This window comes from Macaca mulatta, chromosome 4, assembly GCF_049350105.2.
Source record: "Macaca mulatta isolate MMU2019108-1 chromosome 4, T2T-MMU8v2.0, whole genome shotgun sequence".
In the NCBI taxonomy this organism is placed as follows: domain Eukaryota; kingdom Metazoa; phylum Chordata; class Mammalia; order Primates; family Cercopithecidae; genus Macaca; species Macaca mulatta.
In genome coordinates, this window is record NC_133409.1 from 74005099 (window position 1) to 74023282 (window position 18184).

The window sequence follows — 18184 nt, forward strand, 5'->3', positions numbered from 1 at the left end:
CGAAGAGGTAGTCATACTGCATGCAGTGCTTAAGAACAGAAAAAAATAAGAATAATCAGAAAATAATCCACACTTTTCCTTCCCTCTAGTACTAATATTTATTTTCTCATAGATTTTATATTAAAATAAATGGAAAATTAATAATAAGAGGAGTGGCAGCTCAATTCTGTTGCTAGTGCTGTGGATTTTGCTCACTAAATCCTTACAACATGGCCTTGGGGTTTTGTCGTCCCATTTTAGAGATGAGGAGACTGACACTTGAAGAGGTTAGTTACATCACTTACCTTCCCCTGTTCACCAGCACCAAAGGGCATGGCCGGTACTAGTTTCTGCCTAAGTCCATGGTCTTGAAACACTGGAATATTGCTGGTGCTTATTTTTCCCTTGGGGAGGCGTGGCTCTTGTAACATTTTCTTTTTCTTTCTTTCTTTTTTTTTTTTTTTTTTTTTTTGAGATGGAGTCTCGCTCTGTCACCCAGGCTGGAGTGCAGTGATGCGATCTCGGCTCACTGCAACCTCCGCCTCCTGGGTTCAAGCGATTCTCCTGCCTCTGCCTCCTGAGTAGCTGGGACTACAGGTGCACACCACCACGCCTGGCTAATTTTTGTATTTTTAGTAGAGACAGGGTTTCACCTGTTGGCCAGGCTGGTCGTGAACTCCTGACCTCAGGTGATCCACCCATCTGGGCCTCCCAGAGTGCTAATTACAGGCATGAGCCACTGTGCCTGGCCTCTTCTAACGTTTTTATTAAGGAAAAGTAGCCTAAGCATGTGTTGGTGAAATGCGGCCCAAGTATTGTAAATTGTTTTCAGAACATTTTGAATATATGTATTTCATGGTGCACCTGTATTTCATGATGCAGGTGCATGATAATGGATTTTATCTTGCTGACTGATATGTTTTAGGATTACTATGTTTCAAAGCTGTTGAAAAAATAAGTTATATGATGACCTGATCATTCAGGTGAATAGGGAAAAGGTTTGCAATTAAATGTGAAGAAGTTTTTGCTTTTATTTTCAATGAGCTGCTGTTTTTCTGATTATGTTTTCAATATCATTGGAAAGAGAGTCACATTTTATTGGATCTTTGTTTTCTAATTTGTGTATGGCTATTTATTTGGTAATGCTTTTGTGAATTACGTAAGTAAAAGGGCCAGTATCAATTCCTTTGACCTGTTTAAAACCTTGAAACAATAAAGTTAGAGGTGGTGGGGAGTGGGCTGGTTCATTAACAGCAGAATCACAGGAAACTTCTTTTATGTGGCCGCCATTTTTGTATACTGATATACAAAAATAATATCAGATTTTAAAATTGTGGTTCTACTTGCAATTATTATTTTTTTTTCTTTTTTGAGACAGAGTCTCTGTCACCCAGGCTGGAGTGCAGTGGTGTAATCTTGACTCACTGCAACCTCCACATCCCAGGTTCAAGCAATTCTTGTGCCTCAGCCTCCCAAGTAGCTGGGACTACAGACTTGAGCCACCACACTCAGCTAATTTTTATATTTTTAGTAGAGTCAGGGTTTCACCATGTTGGTCAGGCTGGTCTCAAACTTCTGGCCTCATGTGATCCACCTGCCTCTACCTCCCAAAGTACTGGGATTGCCACTGTGACCAGCCTGTAATTTAATTTAATTTAATTTAATTTAATTTAATTTAATTTAATTGTAAAGAGTAATCTTATTTGTTGGTTGTAATGGAAATGTATTTCCTCATTATTGACTGTCGTCAACTGCAAACCCTTTGCTAATAGTGGGCCTATGCTTTCTTTATTTTAAAAAAATCGTTTTTGTAGAAATGGGAGTCGGGGCGGTCTCCCTATGTTGCCCAGGCTAGTCTCAAACTTCTGGCCTCAATCCGTCTTCCCTCAACCTCCCAAAGTGCTGGGATTATAGGCCTGAGCCATAACACCGAGCCCTTATGCTTTGTGAACTGAACTTCTTTGATGGTTAACTGATGTCCTTAAGGTATTTTAATCAAGACAGTATATTCTATATAATTAAATAATAACTTGATAAATAACTTGCTTACTTTTCTTAGATATAGACATTCTGCTAATTAGATATGAGCCTAATATGGTTTTTACCCAGCATGTGTTGTAATTTGTTCTCAACATAGATTTTTTGATAAACAAAAGCATTTGGTTGAACATTTTTTGTTTTAAAAAGATATGAAACTAATTACAGTGTCGGTATTTATATAACTGAATGAAGTTGATTTAGTAGGTATTTCTAAATGTTTACATTGTTTTTAATGTTAATTATGCCACTACAAAATTTAGAAGGTGAAATTTGGAAAAGGCAATTGTTTTTAGTTCTTCTACCCAAACAAACCACTTTTAACATTTAGCTGTATTTTCTTCCAAGATCTATTCTGTGCACATTTAAAAAAGTAGGTATGAGCTTGATTTTGGTGGTTCTGTTTCACACCTTCAGAAACATGTACTTTTTGGTTAAAAGCGATATCAAGAATGAATAAATGAATTTATTTATTTATTTATTTATTTGAAACAGTCTCATGCTGTTGCCCAGGCTAGAGTGCAGTGGCATGATCTCAGCTCACTGCAACCTCTGCCTCCCGGGTTCAAGTGATTCTCTGCCTCAGCCTCCTGAGTAGCTGGGACCACAGGTGGGTGCCACCAGGCCCGGCTAATTTTTGTATTTTTAATGGAGATGGCATTTCACTATTTTGGCCAGGCTGGTCTTGAACTCCTGACCTCAGGTGATCTGCCCACCACAGCCTCCCAAAGTGCTGGGATTGCAGGCCGACTTAAATGATAGATGACATAAAAAGTAAAACGTAACTATGTAGGAAATTAAAACTTTAAGCGTATTAGAATAATAGTACAAATTGTGATATGAAGCTCTTCTAAAATGTTATAGAACTTTAGTTTTTCAATAATGAGAAAGGGTAGCTGGCAAGTGAACATTACAGGGCCATTTCATTGTCTTTTCATCCCCTGTCTGTCAGATATTTGATTTAAGTGGCAGCCATGGATTTTCTGGAACTCGGCTACCTCAAAACTCCAATAACTCCAGTGAGGTAAACTTTGCTGTAGATGGCCGCCATCTTGTTTTACATGAATGACACAAATGCTAACTTAAGTGAGGAATGCTGTTTCAGAATCTTTACATGAACTCCTTGAAAATAGATTTATAATTAAAATGGTCCCAGTAGGTATTCTCTAAAGAGATGGTCTTAAATGCCAAGCATCTTGGAGGTATCTAACCTCACAATAACTCCATTTTAAAATCAGCAACATGACTAGACTGAAGTCGTAATAGCATCTTTAATTTATACATCTCTATTCCTCAGCAGTACTTATCTTCATTTGAGAGTTCAGTGAATACAAAATTGCATTTTCCTTTCAGGGTTGTCAGGGATCTTCACACAGATAGTACATTCTCTGCTGTGTGTCTCAGGCGCTGTCAAGTGGGGCCTGAGTAGTGTCTCCTCATCCCCAAAATTGCTTCTGACCAAACAAATCCTCAGAATGATTTCTGAATGAAATCCTAGAGTATGAAATCCTGGATGTGCCTATGCCTCTTCCTAGTGCCTTTTTCAAACCCACAACATCCCCATGAGGCTGTGTTAGTTCTCTAATGTCTCCTCCACCAAATAATTTTTTTTTTTTTTTTTGAGATGAAGTCTTGCTCTGTTGCCCAGGCTGGAGTGCAGTGGCGTGATCTCAGCTCACTGCAACCTCCGCCTCCCAGATTGAAGCAGTTCTCCTGCCTCAGTCTCCCAAGTAGCTGGGATTACAGGCGCCCTTCACCATGCCTGGCTAATTTTTGTATTTTTAGTAGAGATGGGGTTTCACTGTGTTGGCCAGGCTGATCTTGAACTCTGGACATCGCGATCCACCCACCTCAGTCTCCCAAAGTGCTGAGATTACAGGCATGAGCCACTGCGCCCGGCCAGTTCTTACTCTGCACTTAAATATCTCTTACTGTTAGCCATTCTGTCAAGTGCATATGTCATGGCTCCCAGGAAAGCTTGTAATTGATATAGTTTATATATGCCCTATGATTATCTGTATATTCTCAATCTATAGCACACTGCTAAGGATATAGTACTTGCTTAATAAGTTTGATGATTAATTATTTCTACTAGATGTAGTCATTTAATGGCTGAGAATGACTGATTTGTAATAAAGGTCCATAATTTTAGGGTCATATCTCTTCCAGCACTGTGTAACAATGTAAAATTCTTACTTTGAAAGTTAAGAGGCCTGGCATGGTGGCTTGTGCCTGTAATCCCAGAATTTTGGGAGGCCGAGTCAAGTGGATCGTTTGAGACTGGCCTGGGCAACATTGTGAAACCCTGTCTCTACCAAAAATGCAAAAACTTAGCCAAGTGTAGTGGCATGCTCCTGGGAGGCTGAGGTGGGAGGATTGCTTGAGCCTAGGAGGCAGAGGTTGCAGTGAGCCAAGATCGCACCACTGCACTCTGACCTGGGTGACAGAGTAAGACCCTGTCCCTGAATAAAGAAAGTTATGAAACTATAGCATCAGTACGCTTCCTATTAACAGAGTGTATGTTGGACTTTGAAAATAAATTTTGCTCATGTAGCCCCTTACAGTGAGGATTAAGCTTAGTGCTTAAGTTGGGCTCAAAAAACAGGTCCCATTGAATGCTCTAAGGAGTGAGAAGAAACTATGATTTCTGCATTTGTTTTTTTAAGCATGTGTATCTAAACAGTTACTCCTATTTATTTTAGCTAAGCATTACTTGGGATGTAGGGATACTGAAGAAATTATTGTCATTTATAGGACTATTTTAATGCAGCCTCTATAATTTCTGTGCTATAGTACCCAGATAACTAGATTCAGATTGAATGGCAGATAGAACTAAGGGTGTAATTTGTTTTTTTTTTATATCTCTGGGACTTACAATTCTGCCTGGCTAAATAATGAATATTTAATCTTGCTACTTTTCATCTGCTAATCATTCTTGGAGAATACTTGTAACCTGCACAAATGTATTTTTATACAATAAGTAAATTATGCTCATTTCTATAACACAGAAAGGCTGTTGTGAGGAAGGGGCCGTGTGCATTTTAACTATTCCACTCTAATTGATGCATCATATAACAGTCCAACAGTGAGTCACCCTAATTCAAAATCTGTTAAGGCTGGAACAAAGCCAGTCTTACTTGAGCATTTTTTTAGAGGACACTTTGGCTAGCCAAAAACGAAAGCTTTTCATGGCGAACGTCTGGATGAGTAATAGTGAGTCTTATACGGCCTTTGAAGGGAGGTGTTTGTCATGGAGATTGTGACAACAAAGTCCCCAGTAAGGCTCGGATGGGGGCAACCCCGGAAGCTTCATTGGAGAAATGTGGCAGCCCCTGGGCCTCGGCCCCTTCTCCTGGAAAATTGGTTTGGGCTGTCCCAACCTTCTGTGGCAGTGAGTGAATGCAGTATTGTCATGTTAGTCATGAGCTGCAAACCGAAAAAAAAAAAAAACTAAAAAACCCCAAAAAACCCCGAAACCAAAACAAACCCCCTAATATTGGTTTCTTAAATGGAAAATATGAATGAAACAGCTTACTCTTCGCCACAGTATGGTAATCTGTTTAGACAGAATATTAATACGCAACCCTATACAGCATATATACGTATACCTGTACGCATACAGCTAGCGAGCTAGCTAGATCCATCTTTGTTTTTCTTTCATATCAACCGATGTATGGGCATCAGTCCAAGAAGGAAATAAACACTTTCTCTTCTATGACATTTTACTGTTGTTAAGAAAACTGGGAGCATGCAACTCCCTTTTGTGTTTTCTCCTCATCTCCCTTGCAAATAGACTTTCCTTTTATCAGCCACTGTGGTGGTGTGGGCCCATTTGTGACAGCCAGATTGTGATTTTGCTACTCACTTCCCTTCAGTGATCCAAGTAGTAATTACGAGCCATTTGATCCAAAAGCATCTGCTGTGAGAACACACGGAGTTTCCATTTTTTCTCCTTGCTGCATACTGAGCATAAGTAATTTGACATGTGGTTTCAGGACCCTTGATGTAATAATAATAATAAAAAATACTTCTGTGGAATGCCCTCCAAGGAGAGCTAAAGTGATTTGCAGACATTCACTAGTCAGTCTGGAGTGGCTGTGGCTGCAGCCCAGTGATGTTCCCGTGTCATGATGGCCAATTGGAGCTGACTGCAAGGTGATCTGAGCAGCAGTGGCCACTACAGTGCCCCAGGGCTTTGGAACAAAGGATGATTCTCAGGAAGTTCTTTACAGTGGTCATCACTGAAATACAGTAGTTATGCCCAGTACTACTGTATAAAGACCTGATCCAGGCTCAACGTCCAAAACATCTTTACAATTTCTGTCTTTCAAGTGTAGTTCCTCCCGTCAGTCTCCTAACCACCCCACGAGGCTGTTGTTTTTAAGCTGTTTTGAAGGTGAAGAAACAGAAGTGCAGAGGCACTAGATAACAGCCCCTAACGAGGCTGAGATTTGACCTGGATTGTCTTTCTATTATTGTATTTTTTTCTGTCTCCATTTGTATTCTCAGGACCAGGAAACCTTGAAGAGGCTAGTTGGAAATATATATATATATATATATATATATATATATATATATTTTTTTTTTTCCTTAAGTGGAGGAAGTAGAAATATATAGGTTTTTTCTTTGAGGGGAGGAAGTAGAGTAGGAGGCATGGTAGGTGTGTAACAGTCCTGACAGAGGTAGCCAACCATGGAATTCTGGGTGGTTGAAAATATTCATTTAACATAGTGGCATCTTTGAAATGGGTAACCTGGAAAAAGAATTTTCCAGATGACTCCATTTTTAATGCTTATTTTCAGGATTCTCCATTCTTTTTATGAAAAGAATGTTGGAGAATATTTTATCTGGTTTCCTGAAACTAAAGCACATGTATTTTCAACTTGGATAGCATTGACCTTCCTTCAGAGAATTAATCCAACTTTCCCTCCAAATGGGCAAAGCTTACAACCACCTAAGAGATCTGTAAGCATCAAGTAGCTTTTTCTTTTTCTAGTTCTAATGAATTAATTTTAAATTCTTGGTGCTTCCTTTGAATAACCAGGTTTTACTTTTCTTGAACTGTATATACATTTGTGACGGGTGTGTGTGTGTGTGTGTGTGTGTGCCTAACACACACCAAAAATTACATTTAACTTTTCATTGAGGGGCCTCTTGAGAGGGTCTAACTCTTCGATGGCCTTGGCTTTGATGGGCATCTTCTCTCCTATGGTTCACTACATCTCGGGTCAACAGTGTAGACTCAGAGAACCATTGCTCAGAGCAATTGTAGCACAGCACCTTGTTTAATGGATTTTAATAGGATTATTTCTTTTGTCCTTCCATCCTTCCATCTATCTGCACACTTTTCCGTTGTCCAGAACTTGTTCTCCTTCAATAATCTGTTAATTTCTCTTCTCATAGCTTCCAGAGAGCATTAAGAACTTGACACTATGTCAACAGAGTTGAGTAAGATACTGAAAACGGATAGCGTTTACCTCTCATGCCTGTATATGACTGTGAATTTCTAGTTGTATCCAGCTCAGCACTCAAGTTTTGAGTGTGTCCTGGGTACGGGCCGCACTGTGTTAATGGCTGAGGGAGAATGAGGATACGGAAGACAAAGCCTCTGTTGGCATTCATCTTATCCTGGTGCGGGACTTAGAAGTGACCCCCCCGTGGGCTGGGCTTTGCCAAGTGCTGTACCAGGGACATAGGAGAGTGAACTCATCTAAGTGAGAGGACTTGAGGGCAGAGAAAGGAGAGAGAGGAGAGACTTCATAAGAGAGGGGCATTTTAAACCAGGTTGGAGGGTGTATATGGTTTCAGCGCGGTCTCTGTAAGGACGGTACAGCAGAGAGACGAGATGGAAGTGAGCACCGGCATGGAGCAGGAGCTTGCCACTCCCTTTTGGGGAATGTTCTCTGAGCCGTTCTGTTCAGTGGGAACATGGTGTGTAGCGTAGAATAATGGAAAGTAATCAAGACATGTAGGTTGTACCCATTTTCTATAAAGGGAGTTAACTGCCAGGCAGGCATTCTGTGTAATCTAGCGGTGGTGTGAACCAGCTCAAGCCAGACTTCTACCCTTCAGTTCCCCGGAGTACCATAGGCACTAGTTGTGTAAACTTGGGCAAGTTTCTAGAATGTCCTGAGCCATATGTGTCTTGCCTGTTCCATAGGAAGTGATGATGGCGTCTCCCTGAGAGGGCTGGTTGTGAGTGGTGAGTGAACTGATGGCACATCAAGAGCTTGTTTCATTTGGCCTCATGAGATGCAATCTTTCATTTTTTCTGAGGTGGAGTCTCCCTCTGTCGCCCAGGCTATTGCAGTGGCATGATCTTGGCTCACTGCAACCTCCGCCTCCCAGGTTCAAGCAATTCTCCTGCCTCAGCCTCCTGAGTAGCTGGGACCACAGATACGTGCCACCATGCCTGGATAATTTTTATTTTTAGTAGAGATGGGGTTTTACCATGTTGGCCAGGCTGGTCCTGAACTCGTGACCTTAGGTGATCCACCCGCCTCGGCCTTCCAAAGTGCTGGGATTGCAGGCGTGAGCCACTGCGCCCGGCTGGTGATACAGCCTTTCTCTGATTGTCAGTAACAGTGGGAACAAGAGGGTGTGAAGGCACAGTGTTAATTTGTACTGCTCATGTCCCTCCCCCACCTGTTTATCTATAATTACGTTTTTCCCGATCTCCTAAAATGCAGCAGTAAATTGCTCTGCCACCCTCAGTGGGAGCCTGTGACTTCCTCCAGGCCTTGTTCTTTGTGAAGTTTCTTACTCCACAGTGACCTCTGCTGGGTTTTAGTTTGCTTCTCAACAAGCCTGGTTTCAGAGGTGGGGGCCTGCACCTTTAAGGCAGCATCTGTTTGTTGCTAAGCACTGGGTTGAAATCACTGCCCAGAGAATGAACCAGAGAAAATAATGTGCCTGTGTAAGACAAGAGCCTTTAGGAGAGAGTGTCCGGGTTGGTTCCTGGCATCCCTGGCTCCTTGCATCTGGTCCTGTCTTTTCCTTTGTCATTGGCACGTGTGGGGATGTTCATTCTGGCTGTGATCACCCTTCCAGAAAAATGTGCTGAAAGCGACAAATCCATGACAGATCCAGAAATGTCACTTCAAAGTTGAGCACCATGTTTTCAAAAAGATGACACAGAGAGATGGATTTTTCTCTTGCTTTGTTCTTTGAAATTTCTTTATGATTTCTCTTCTAATTTTTAAATCCTACATAGGAGGATCTTTTACTTTGTATTTAAAAATGCATGGAATTCAAAGTAAAATCACCCATTAATGATAACTTTAAAGTATGATGAATGATATATAAAATAATGTGATAGTATTGAATCTATCGGTGACATTTTTTGGTATGTAAGGTGTTTCACATAAGTGACCTCTTTCGCTCACAAAACTTAAGTCACAAGTAATTTTTTCAATATTAATTATATTAATAACGTCCTCTTTTACAAAATAGCTGAATCGTAGCAAGGTAAATCTTGTCCTAGGCCATACTTTGCTGGTAGCGTCTGAGACTTTTGATTTCAAAGCCCCAAATCTTTTCTTTACTACTACGTGAATGTAAGAACCTAGCCAGAGAGAAACATGTCTACATTGCTTAAGAAATGTATGCTATTTTTGTTATGAATTACGAAAGGACATATTAGCATGAAGTCAGCAATTGTTGTGATGATGTAGTTTGGCAAACTAAACTTTCTTGGGAAGGGCTTCCTGAAGGTGGTATTCTTTGAGACGATTTTCCAACAGTGTCTGTGTGTGAGGTAGCTGAAGGATAGAGAGAAGATTTATCAGGACTACAGGTAATTTTAAGGAACAAATAGATTTCTATCAGTGATGAGTTAGGCTAAAATTAAAAAGAAGAAACAAAGACAAAAAAAACAGGTAGACTTAGAAGAGAAAGTTCGTGCTTAGATTAAGTGCAGTTCAGGGTTAGGATAGCAGGCAGATGTCAGTGGCCATGGACAAGGTGTGTCTGGAATTTAGTGGAAGGTCGGAGAGGGATTATGGCTTAGATGCAGGCTTCACAGTGGCCCTTCTCAACCATGATCCCAGAGTAGTAAGCGTGGATACTCAGCAGTCCTTACATGGATTGCGGTGTTCTTTTTTTATTTTTTTGAGACAGATTCTTACTCTGTTGCCCAGGCTGGAGTGCAGTGGCGCGATCTCGGCTCACTGTAACCTCTGCCTCCCAGGTTCAAGCGATTCTCCTGCCTCAGCTTCCCAAGTAGCGGGGACTACAGGCGCATATCACCACGCCTGGCTAATTTTTGTATTTTTAGTAGAGACGCTGTTTCACCATGTTGGCCAGGCTGGTCTTGAACCCCTGACCTCAGGTGATCTGCCCGCCTTGGCCTCCCAAAGTGCTGGGATTATAGGCGTCAGCCACCGTTTCCAGCTGGATTGTGGTGTTCTAACTTGGCATAAGCGGCCAATCGACACAGTGGAAAGAACACAGGACAGGCAGTCACTGACTTTCACTCCACTTCCCGTGGCTGCAGTTTCATCTGCATAAAATGAGTGAGGAAACATTGTTGGCCTTAGAAGGCTGTGAGAAGCCAGTGATGTAAATAGTCCATAAATGAACGGGACATTTGGCTGGTGGTTTCCTTCATTTGTTAATCAAATTTGTCTGCATTTTCTTTTGGCATCTACAAACAGGTCGACGAACTTCTGCATATGTATGGTTCAACAGTAGACAGTGTTCCCCGAGACAATGCGTGGGAAATCCAGACTTATGTCCACTTTCAGGATAATCATGGAGTTACTGTAGGGATCAAGCCAGAGCACAGAGTAGAAGATATTTTGACTCTGGCATGCAAGGTAATGGATTTTGCTGCAAAAATATACTTCTGAATAGAAATAATCATTAATGTTGCAATCTTATGCCTTCTAAATTCATGTGGTATTCAAGGGCCCAGTTTCCACGCCAGGGAACATATTAGCATATTTATTAGTTAATGTATTTATTAGCATATTGATTAATTTGCATTCTATTCCTTGATCTCTTTAGAAGAATGAGTTATTAGATCATGATCCCCCACCTTCATGAAGAACCTGAGCTAATCTACTGAAATTCTATGTATACTTTGGTATCTAGAATAATTATGAAATCCATTGCTATTTAAGTTACTTAGAGATGGTGTGTTATAAGAAGGCGGCATAAACTTTGAGGTAATTTAATTTAATCCTAAATAGTTTTATCGGATTTCTCCAGATTAAACACGAAACTTGATATATTCACAGTTGCTTTATGGAGATTAATATACGATGATGTTTTATTCATTTTTCAAACTGGGTTTCATTCCTGATCTGAAAAGGGAGCTTATGGTAAGTCTTAAAGAGGGCCCTCTGAGAGAATATATTCAGCAACATCAGATCAGAAGCTTTTCGGCCACCAGGTGGTGTAGTAGAGCTTAAATCGTTTTAAGTTTCCAGAGAAAATACAATCAAATATGTTGACATGGTGAAAAAGGCATATAGAGTTTAAGTAATGCTTAATCATGTGGACTTAATAAATGTGAAAGATGTTTAATTTTAGTCCCCCTTTTTCACTTTGACTTGAAACATTAGGATTCTGTACATTTATATGTAGTTTATATCCTTATGAACTTAATTCCCTTTTACTCCCATATGTAACGTTTTTATTCAGAAAACCAACAATGTTCTATACCAATGATACCCTCTATTAAACTCATAATTTTCTGAGTAATAAAGGGTATCAGAAGCAGTGGGTCGGCCAGGCGCAGTGGCTCACGCCTGTAATCCCAGCACTTTGAGAGGCCGATGCGTCGGATCACAAAGTCAGGAGATGGAGACCATCCTGGCTGACATGGTGAAACCCCGTCTCTACTAAAAATACAAAAAATTAGCCGGACGTGGTGGGGACGCCTGTAGTCCCAGCTACTCGGGAAGCTGAGGCCGGAGAATGGCATGAACCCGGGAGGCGGAGCTCGCACTGAGCCGAGATCGCGCCACTGCACTCCAGCCTGGGCGACAGAGCGAGACTCCGTCCCAAATAAAAAAAAAAGAAAAAAAAAAAGAAGTAGTGGGTCAGTTTGACCCAGTTAGAGCATATGCCTGAGATAAATTTCTCACTGTTGAAAATATGCATGACAGAGAAAATATGAGTGTGTGTGTGTAAACATTTTCCTTTTGAAAAGTTTTTGGAGTAGGACATTCTTAATTCTGAAGTCTATAGATTTGTTCACATTTTACAAATTTCTGTATTTTAGTAATGAGAAACAAGGTTAGGCTCAACCTAACTAAAGAGATGGCATTTGCTGAGCTGGTAAGATTTCTTCTACTATCAGATATGTTCTACTGTAATCTCTTAAAAATGCATCTTTTGCCTTTAATCATAAGCAATAGTGTTCAGAGAAAACCTTCTTAAAAATAATTGTCTGCCGGGCACGGTGGCTCATGCCTGTAATCCTAGCACTTTGGGAGGCCGAGATGGGCAGATCACGAGGTCAGGAGATCACGACCATCCTGGCTAACACAGTGAAATCCCGTCTCTACTAAAAATACAAAAAATCAACCGGGCGTGGTGGCGGGCGCCTGTAGTCCCAGCCACTCGGGAGTCTGAGGCAAGAGAATGGCGTGAACCCGGGAGGCGGAGCTTGTAGTGAGTGGAGATCACGCCACTGCACTCCAGCCTGGGCAACAGAGTGAGACTCCGTCTCAAAAAATAAAAAATAAAAAATAAATAAAATAGTTGTCCCCCTTTACTTTTTTGCATACTAGTATGCATGTATTTATTTATTTATTTATTTGAGATGGAGCCTTGCTCTGTCACCCAGGCTGGAGTGCAGTGGTGCTGTCTCAGCTCACTACAACCTCCACTTCCTGGGTTCAATCATTTCTTCTGCCTCAGTCTCCCAAGTAGCTGGTATTACAGGTGTGTGCCACTAGACCTGGCTAATTTTTGTATTTTTACTATAGTCAACGTTTTGCTGTATTGGCTAGGCTGGTCTCCAACTCCTGACCTCAAGTAATCCACCCGCCTTGGCCTCACAAAGTGCTGGGATTACAGGTGTGAGCCACTGTGCCTGGCCTGCATCCAAATGTTTAAATTAGAGCTCTTATATAGGTTTAAATTCAGCAGATTTTTTGTGGTATTCTTTTAGCGATTTCTACTTTGATTTTTAATGAGCCTGCTAACCAATGATGGATTTAGAAAGAGCATTTAAAATCTGAATGACTGTCCTCTTCTTTATAGATGAGGCAATTGGAACCCAGCCATTATGGCCTACAACTTCGAAAATTAGTAGATGACAACGTTGAGTACTACATCCCTGCACCATATGAATATATGCAAGAACAGGTAAGTGTGCACTAGCTTTAGAAAGGGAGACTGAACCACATCCATGGCGTTTTGATTCTGAAAAATGTCATTTCTGGGAAAACTTTTGTTTAAATCCGGCACCTAGTTTGGAAACAGTCTCTATATAAATGGTAACTTAATAGCTTTCTTGTTTTATTATGAAAAATAGTGTCAAAGTAGTTTTTCAAGGTATCATAACATGAAATCCTCTGATTTTGTTGTTTTGACCTTTTGCAGGTTTATGATGAAATAGAAGTCTTTCCACTAAATGTTTATGATGTGCAGCTCACGAAGACTGGGAGTGTGTGTGACTTTGGTAAGTGTAAGGAATGCCTCTTTCAGGGAGTTATGTGGTTCATCTTTGCCTACTTTGCCCCAGTATCTTTGGACTTAATGCTTTTCCCTTACATTCACCTTTTCAGAATGTATGACAGTAGTTTCTGAACGTCCTTTCTCTTCCTACATTTCTATTTATTGATATTAGCAGGTGACACAGATAGGTATCAGTATTAGAGGGAAATGCCAAAGTAATTAAATGGAATGAATATAAAATTGATGGGAATTTGAAAATATAGATTAATAACACCATGTACTGTGTATTGATGCTGCTCTGAGCAGATCAACTCATGATTCATAGGAGAGTTGCTTTCATCTCTAGTGTCTTTGCTCTTGGTTTTCTCTTCCTACCTGGAATGCTCCCCTTCTTCCATCCCTCCTCTCTAATGACATGAATCCTACTGTCCTTCAAGAACCAACTGAGGGTCTAACTTTCTTGAAGAAACCATATCTGATTGCTTTAGCTTTACTTCTTTCTTTCTTCCCTGAGTTTAACAGTTAAGAGTCAGCCAGGCATGGTGGCTCACGCCTGTAATCCCAGCACTTTGGGAGGCCAAGGCAGGCAGATCACCTGAGTTTGGGAGTTCGAGACCAGCCTGACCAACATAGAGAAACCCCATCTCTGCTAAAAATACAAAATTAGCCAGGCATGGTGGCACATGCCTGTAATCCCAGCTACTTGGGAGGCTGAGGCAGGAGAATCGCTTGAACCCGGGAGGCAGAGGTTGCGGTGAGCCGTAAGCCGAGATCGCACCATTGCACTCCAGCCTGGGCAACAAGAGTGAAATTCCATCTCAAAACTAAACAAAACAAAAAACAATTAAGGGTCAGTACTTCTGAAGTCACTTAATAGCATCATTTCCTCCATTTCTCTTTGATTAGATAATACTTGGTAAATATATCCATAGAAACAATGGTTAATGATTGGTAAATACCTCCATAGAAACACTATTTCTTACCTCGTTAAAATATGTTGATACATGATTATTTTCCTTAAAATGATTCAAACTAATAATAAATTAAAGTTTATAATATGTTAAAATGTCGTTTTTAGGATACTTTTGTTTTTTAAAAATTTGTATAATCTTTTCTGACCCCTATGTTATTTTTTTATTTTTTATTTTTTTTGAGACAGAGTCTTGCTCTGTCGCTCAGGCTGGAGTGCATTGGCACGATCTTGGCTCATTGCAACCTCTGCCTCCTGGGTTCAAGCAATTCTCCCTGCCTCAGCCTTCCAAGTAGCTGGGATTACAGGTGCCTCACCTGCCACTACACCTGGCTAATTTTTGTATTTTTAGTAGAGACGGGGTTTCACCATGTTGGCCAGGCTGCTCTTGAACTCCTGGACTCAAGTGATCCGTCCACCTCAGCCTCCCAAAGTGCTGGGATTACAGGTGTGGGCCACTGCACCTGGACCCCATGTTATGTTGGTTTTTCCTTTGAAGCCCTCTCGGCCTTTTTTCTCCTCCTCTTGGCCTTCACTGTGCTTTTTGTGGTTGCCATTTGTGTTCATCTTTGTACTGGAATGAGTGAATGAAGACACTTGCAAAGATACTCTCTGGTGAGACCGTAATCTGCCAGGCTCTGCTGGGGTCCCAGAGGAGACCTGGGGAACAGGACATTCTTGCTGTCCTCAAAGAACTCTCCGTATTAGGGGACCAAGACATGGAAACCTGTGCTCCTCACTGTGGCATCACAGAGGGGGACACTAAGTCAGGAGCCATGCATTCAGAAGAGGGAAGGTCTCCCTAGGATTTGCATGTAATCTTATATATTTAGGGCAAGCACTGTATTCATCCAAGCATTTTTTTCACCTTCTTAAAATGCTCAACCCCATAGTTGTTTCTCAGCAATTATTTGTTGTATTGAACTGAATTTCATGTATTTCAGTAAGAGTATTTTTTTGCTGTTAAATTTGTTTCTAAATTTTTAATTGTGGTAATAGACACATAACATAAAGTTTATCGTCTTGACCACTTTTAGGTGTACAGTTTTGTGATGTTAAGTACATTCACAATGTTGTGCTACCATCATCTATCTCTACAAATCTTTTCAGCTTGTAAAACTGAACTCTGTACCCATTTAACACCAACTGCTCATACTGTCCTCCCCCTAGCCCCTGGCAACCACCAGTTTAATACTTTGTATCTCTCGGAATTCCCCTGGCAACCACTGTTCTATTAATACTTTCTACCTCTCTGAAGTTGACTGCTCTAGCTACTCATATAAATAGTATTACACTGTGTTGTCTATTTGTGACTGGCTTATTTTACTTAGCATATTCTCCTCAAAGTTCACCCAAATTGTAGCATATGCCAAGATCTTTTTCCTTTGTAAGACTGAATGATATTCCACTGTATGCATAGATCACATTTTGCTTATCCATTCGTCCATTGACAGACAGTTGGGGTATTTCCACCTCTTGGCTATTGTGAATTATGCTGTTATGCACGTGGCTGCATGGTCTCACCTTTTGAATAAAAGTTATGTTTTTATATTTCTTAAGCCTCTTGTCTGACGTTTTTCTTTTTCTACCCCCGCAAGATATTTGTACTTTCAAAATAGTTGTAATTTAGACTTTCTCAACATACTGTACTTACAAGAAAATATGTTCAAGGAGATACTGCCGATGTGGTTGGAGAAATTGAGTGTGGTGGGTTGAGACGTGCTTTTTCCTTTTATTTTCTTTCCTAGGGTTTGCAGTTACAGCGCAGGTGGATGAGCATCAGCATCTCAGCCGGATATTTGTAAGCGACGTTCTTCCCGATGGCCTGGCGTATGGGGAAGGTCCGTGTGGCACACCGTGCCTCTGTTGCCTCTTAATTTGCAACTGTGGAATACAGCCTGGCTAGTGAATGTTTCTTCATACAGTTTTGTCAGAAAAAGATTTCTCTTGGAATTTTAAAGAAAGTAAACCTAAGAGTTTAATTGGAAATGTGACCAAACACAGCCTCTCACTCCCATAAACCCAGCTGTTCAGGAGGCTGAGGTGGGAACATGGGAGGATTGTTTGAGTCCAGGAGTCCAAGACCAGCCTGGGAGATACAGTGAGACTCCTGCCTCCATAAAAAAGGACAGAGAGAAGCTGGGCACAGTGGCTCACAGCTCTAATCCCAGCACTTTGGGAGGCCAAGGTGGGCGGATCACGAGGTCGGGAGATCGAGACCATCCTGGCTAACACGGTGAAACTCTGTCTCTACTAAAAATACAAAAACATAGCCAGGAGTGGTGGTGGGTGCCTGTAGTCTCAGCTACTCGGGAGGCTGAGGCAGGAGAATGGCGTGAACCCGGGAGGCGGAGCTTGCAGTGAGCCGAGATTGCACCACTGCACTCCAGCCTGGGCGACAGAGTGAGATTCCGTCTCAAAAAAAAAAAAAAAAAACGAGAAAGAGAGAGAGAGAGAGAAAAGAAAGAAAATGCATATGCCTATATATAGAGAGAGCATGTGTGTGTGTTTAAAAGACAGAAAGTGTATACATATATATAGACAGAGGGAAGGAGGAAGAGAGTGTGAGACAGACAGGCAGACACTGATGGAACAGAGTTAACATGAGAACACTAGAAAAATATTAGAAAAAGCAAGGAATGAGTGGTTCTCAAGTTGTTTTCTCTTTCAAACTGTTTCTTCTAATAGTAGCTGTGAGAGAGCTAACATTTGTTTTGCTCTTAGTGGCATCTAAATACTATATTTTGGCCTTTTAATTCTTTTCTGTTTTTCTTATTTAAAAGACGGAGTCTTGCTATATCACCCCAGGCTGGCCTCAAACTCCTGGGCTCAAGTGATCTTCCCACCTCTGCCTCCTGACTAGCTGGGACTATAGGCACCTGCCACTGTGCCCGGCTGGCACTTTCTTTGAAGAAAGCGACAAACAAAACAGCCCCTAGGAGTACATGGTTTGAGTTTGCAGCCTTCTTTCATCTTAAAATATTTCTCACAGTAATCCCTCTCTCTTTTTTTCTGTTTCTCCTTCCTTTTTCTCAGGGCTGAGAAAGGGCAATGAGATCATGACCTTAAATGGGGAAGCTGTGTCTGATCTTGACCTCAAGCAGATGGAGGCTCTATTTTCTGAGAAGAGCGTCGGACTCACTCTGATTGCCCGGCCTCCGGACACAAAAGCCACCCTGTGTACATCCTGGTCAGACAGTGACCTGTTCTCCAGGGACCAGAAGAGTCTGCTACCCCCTCCTAACCAGTCTCAACTGCTGGAGGAATTCCTGGATAACTTTAAAAAGAATACAGCCAATGGTAAGGCTTTGTTCTGACTTTCTTCTTAACTGCTGGTATCAACAGCCAATATTTTTAGGCTGTAATTTTGCTTGCAAACTCAGATTATTTAAGCTGTTCAAAGAATGTTTTCTAATTTATTAGAAGAACACAGATGCCAACTGGAGTAGATTTTATCAAAATTTCATGCATTTTAGTAATTATAGCGCTTTCAAGAAAATAGAAAATAATTATTTTTGCACAAAATAACATTTTTAAAACATCATGGACTCTTTAAAAATCACCCAT

The 18184-nt window shown here is 41.0% G+C and overlaps 1 protein-coding gene across 4 annotated transcripts in view; it reads left to right on the forward strand.

The window, feature by feature from the left end:
* Positions 1-18184, forward strand: part of TIAM2 (TIAM Rac1 associated GEF 2) — a 272790-nt gene that overhangs the window by 179268 nt on the left and 75338 nt on the right. For all 4 annotated transcript variants that reach the window (XM_015137091.3, XM_077999579.1, XM_077999578.1 and 1 more), the window contains 5 exons: positions 10671-10832; positions 13231-13335; positions 13573-13651; positions 16366-16458; positions 17654-17917. In XM_015137091.3, coding sequence (XP_014992577.3) covers positions 10671-10832; positions 13231-13335; positions 13573-13651; positions 16366-16458; positions 17654-17917 — 703 coding nt within the window. The remainder of the gene's footprint in view (positions 1-10670; positions 10833-13230; positions 13336-13572; positions 13652-16365; positions 16459-17653; positions 17918-18184) is intronic.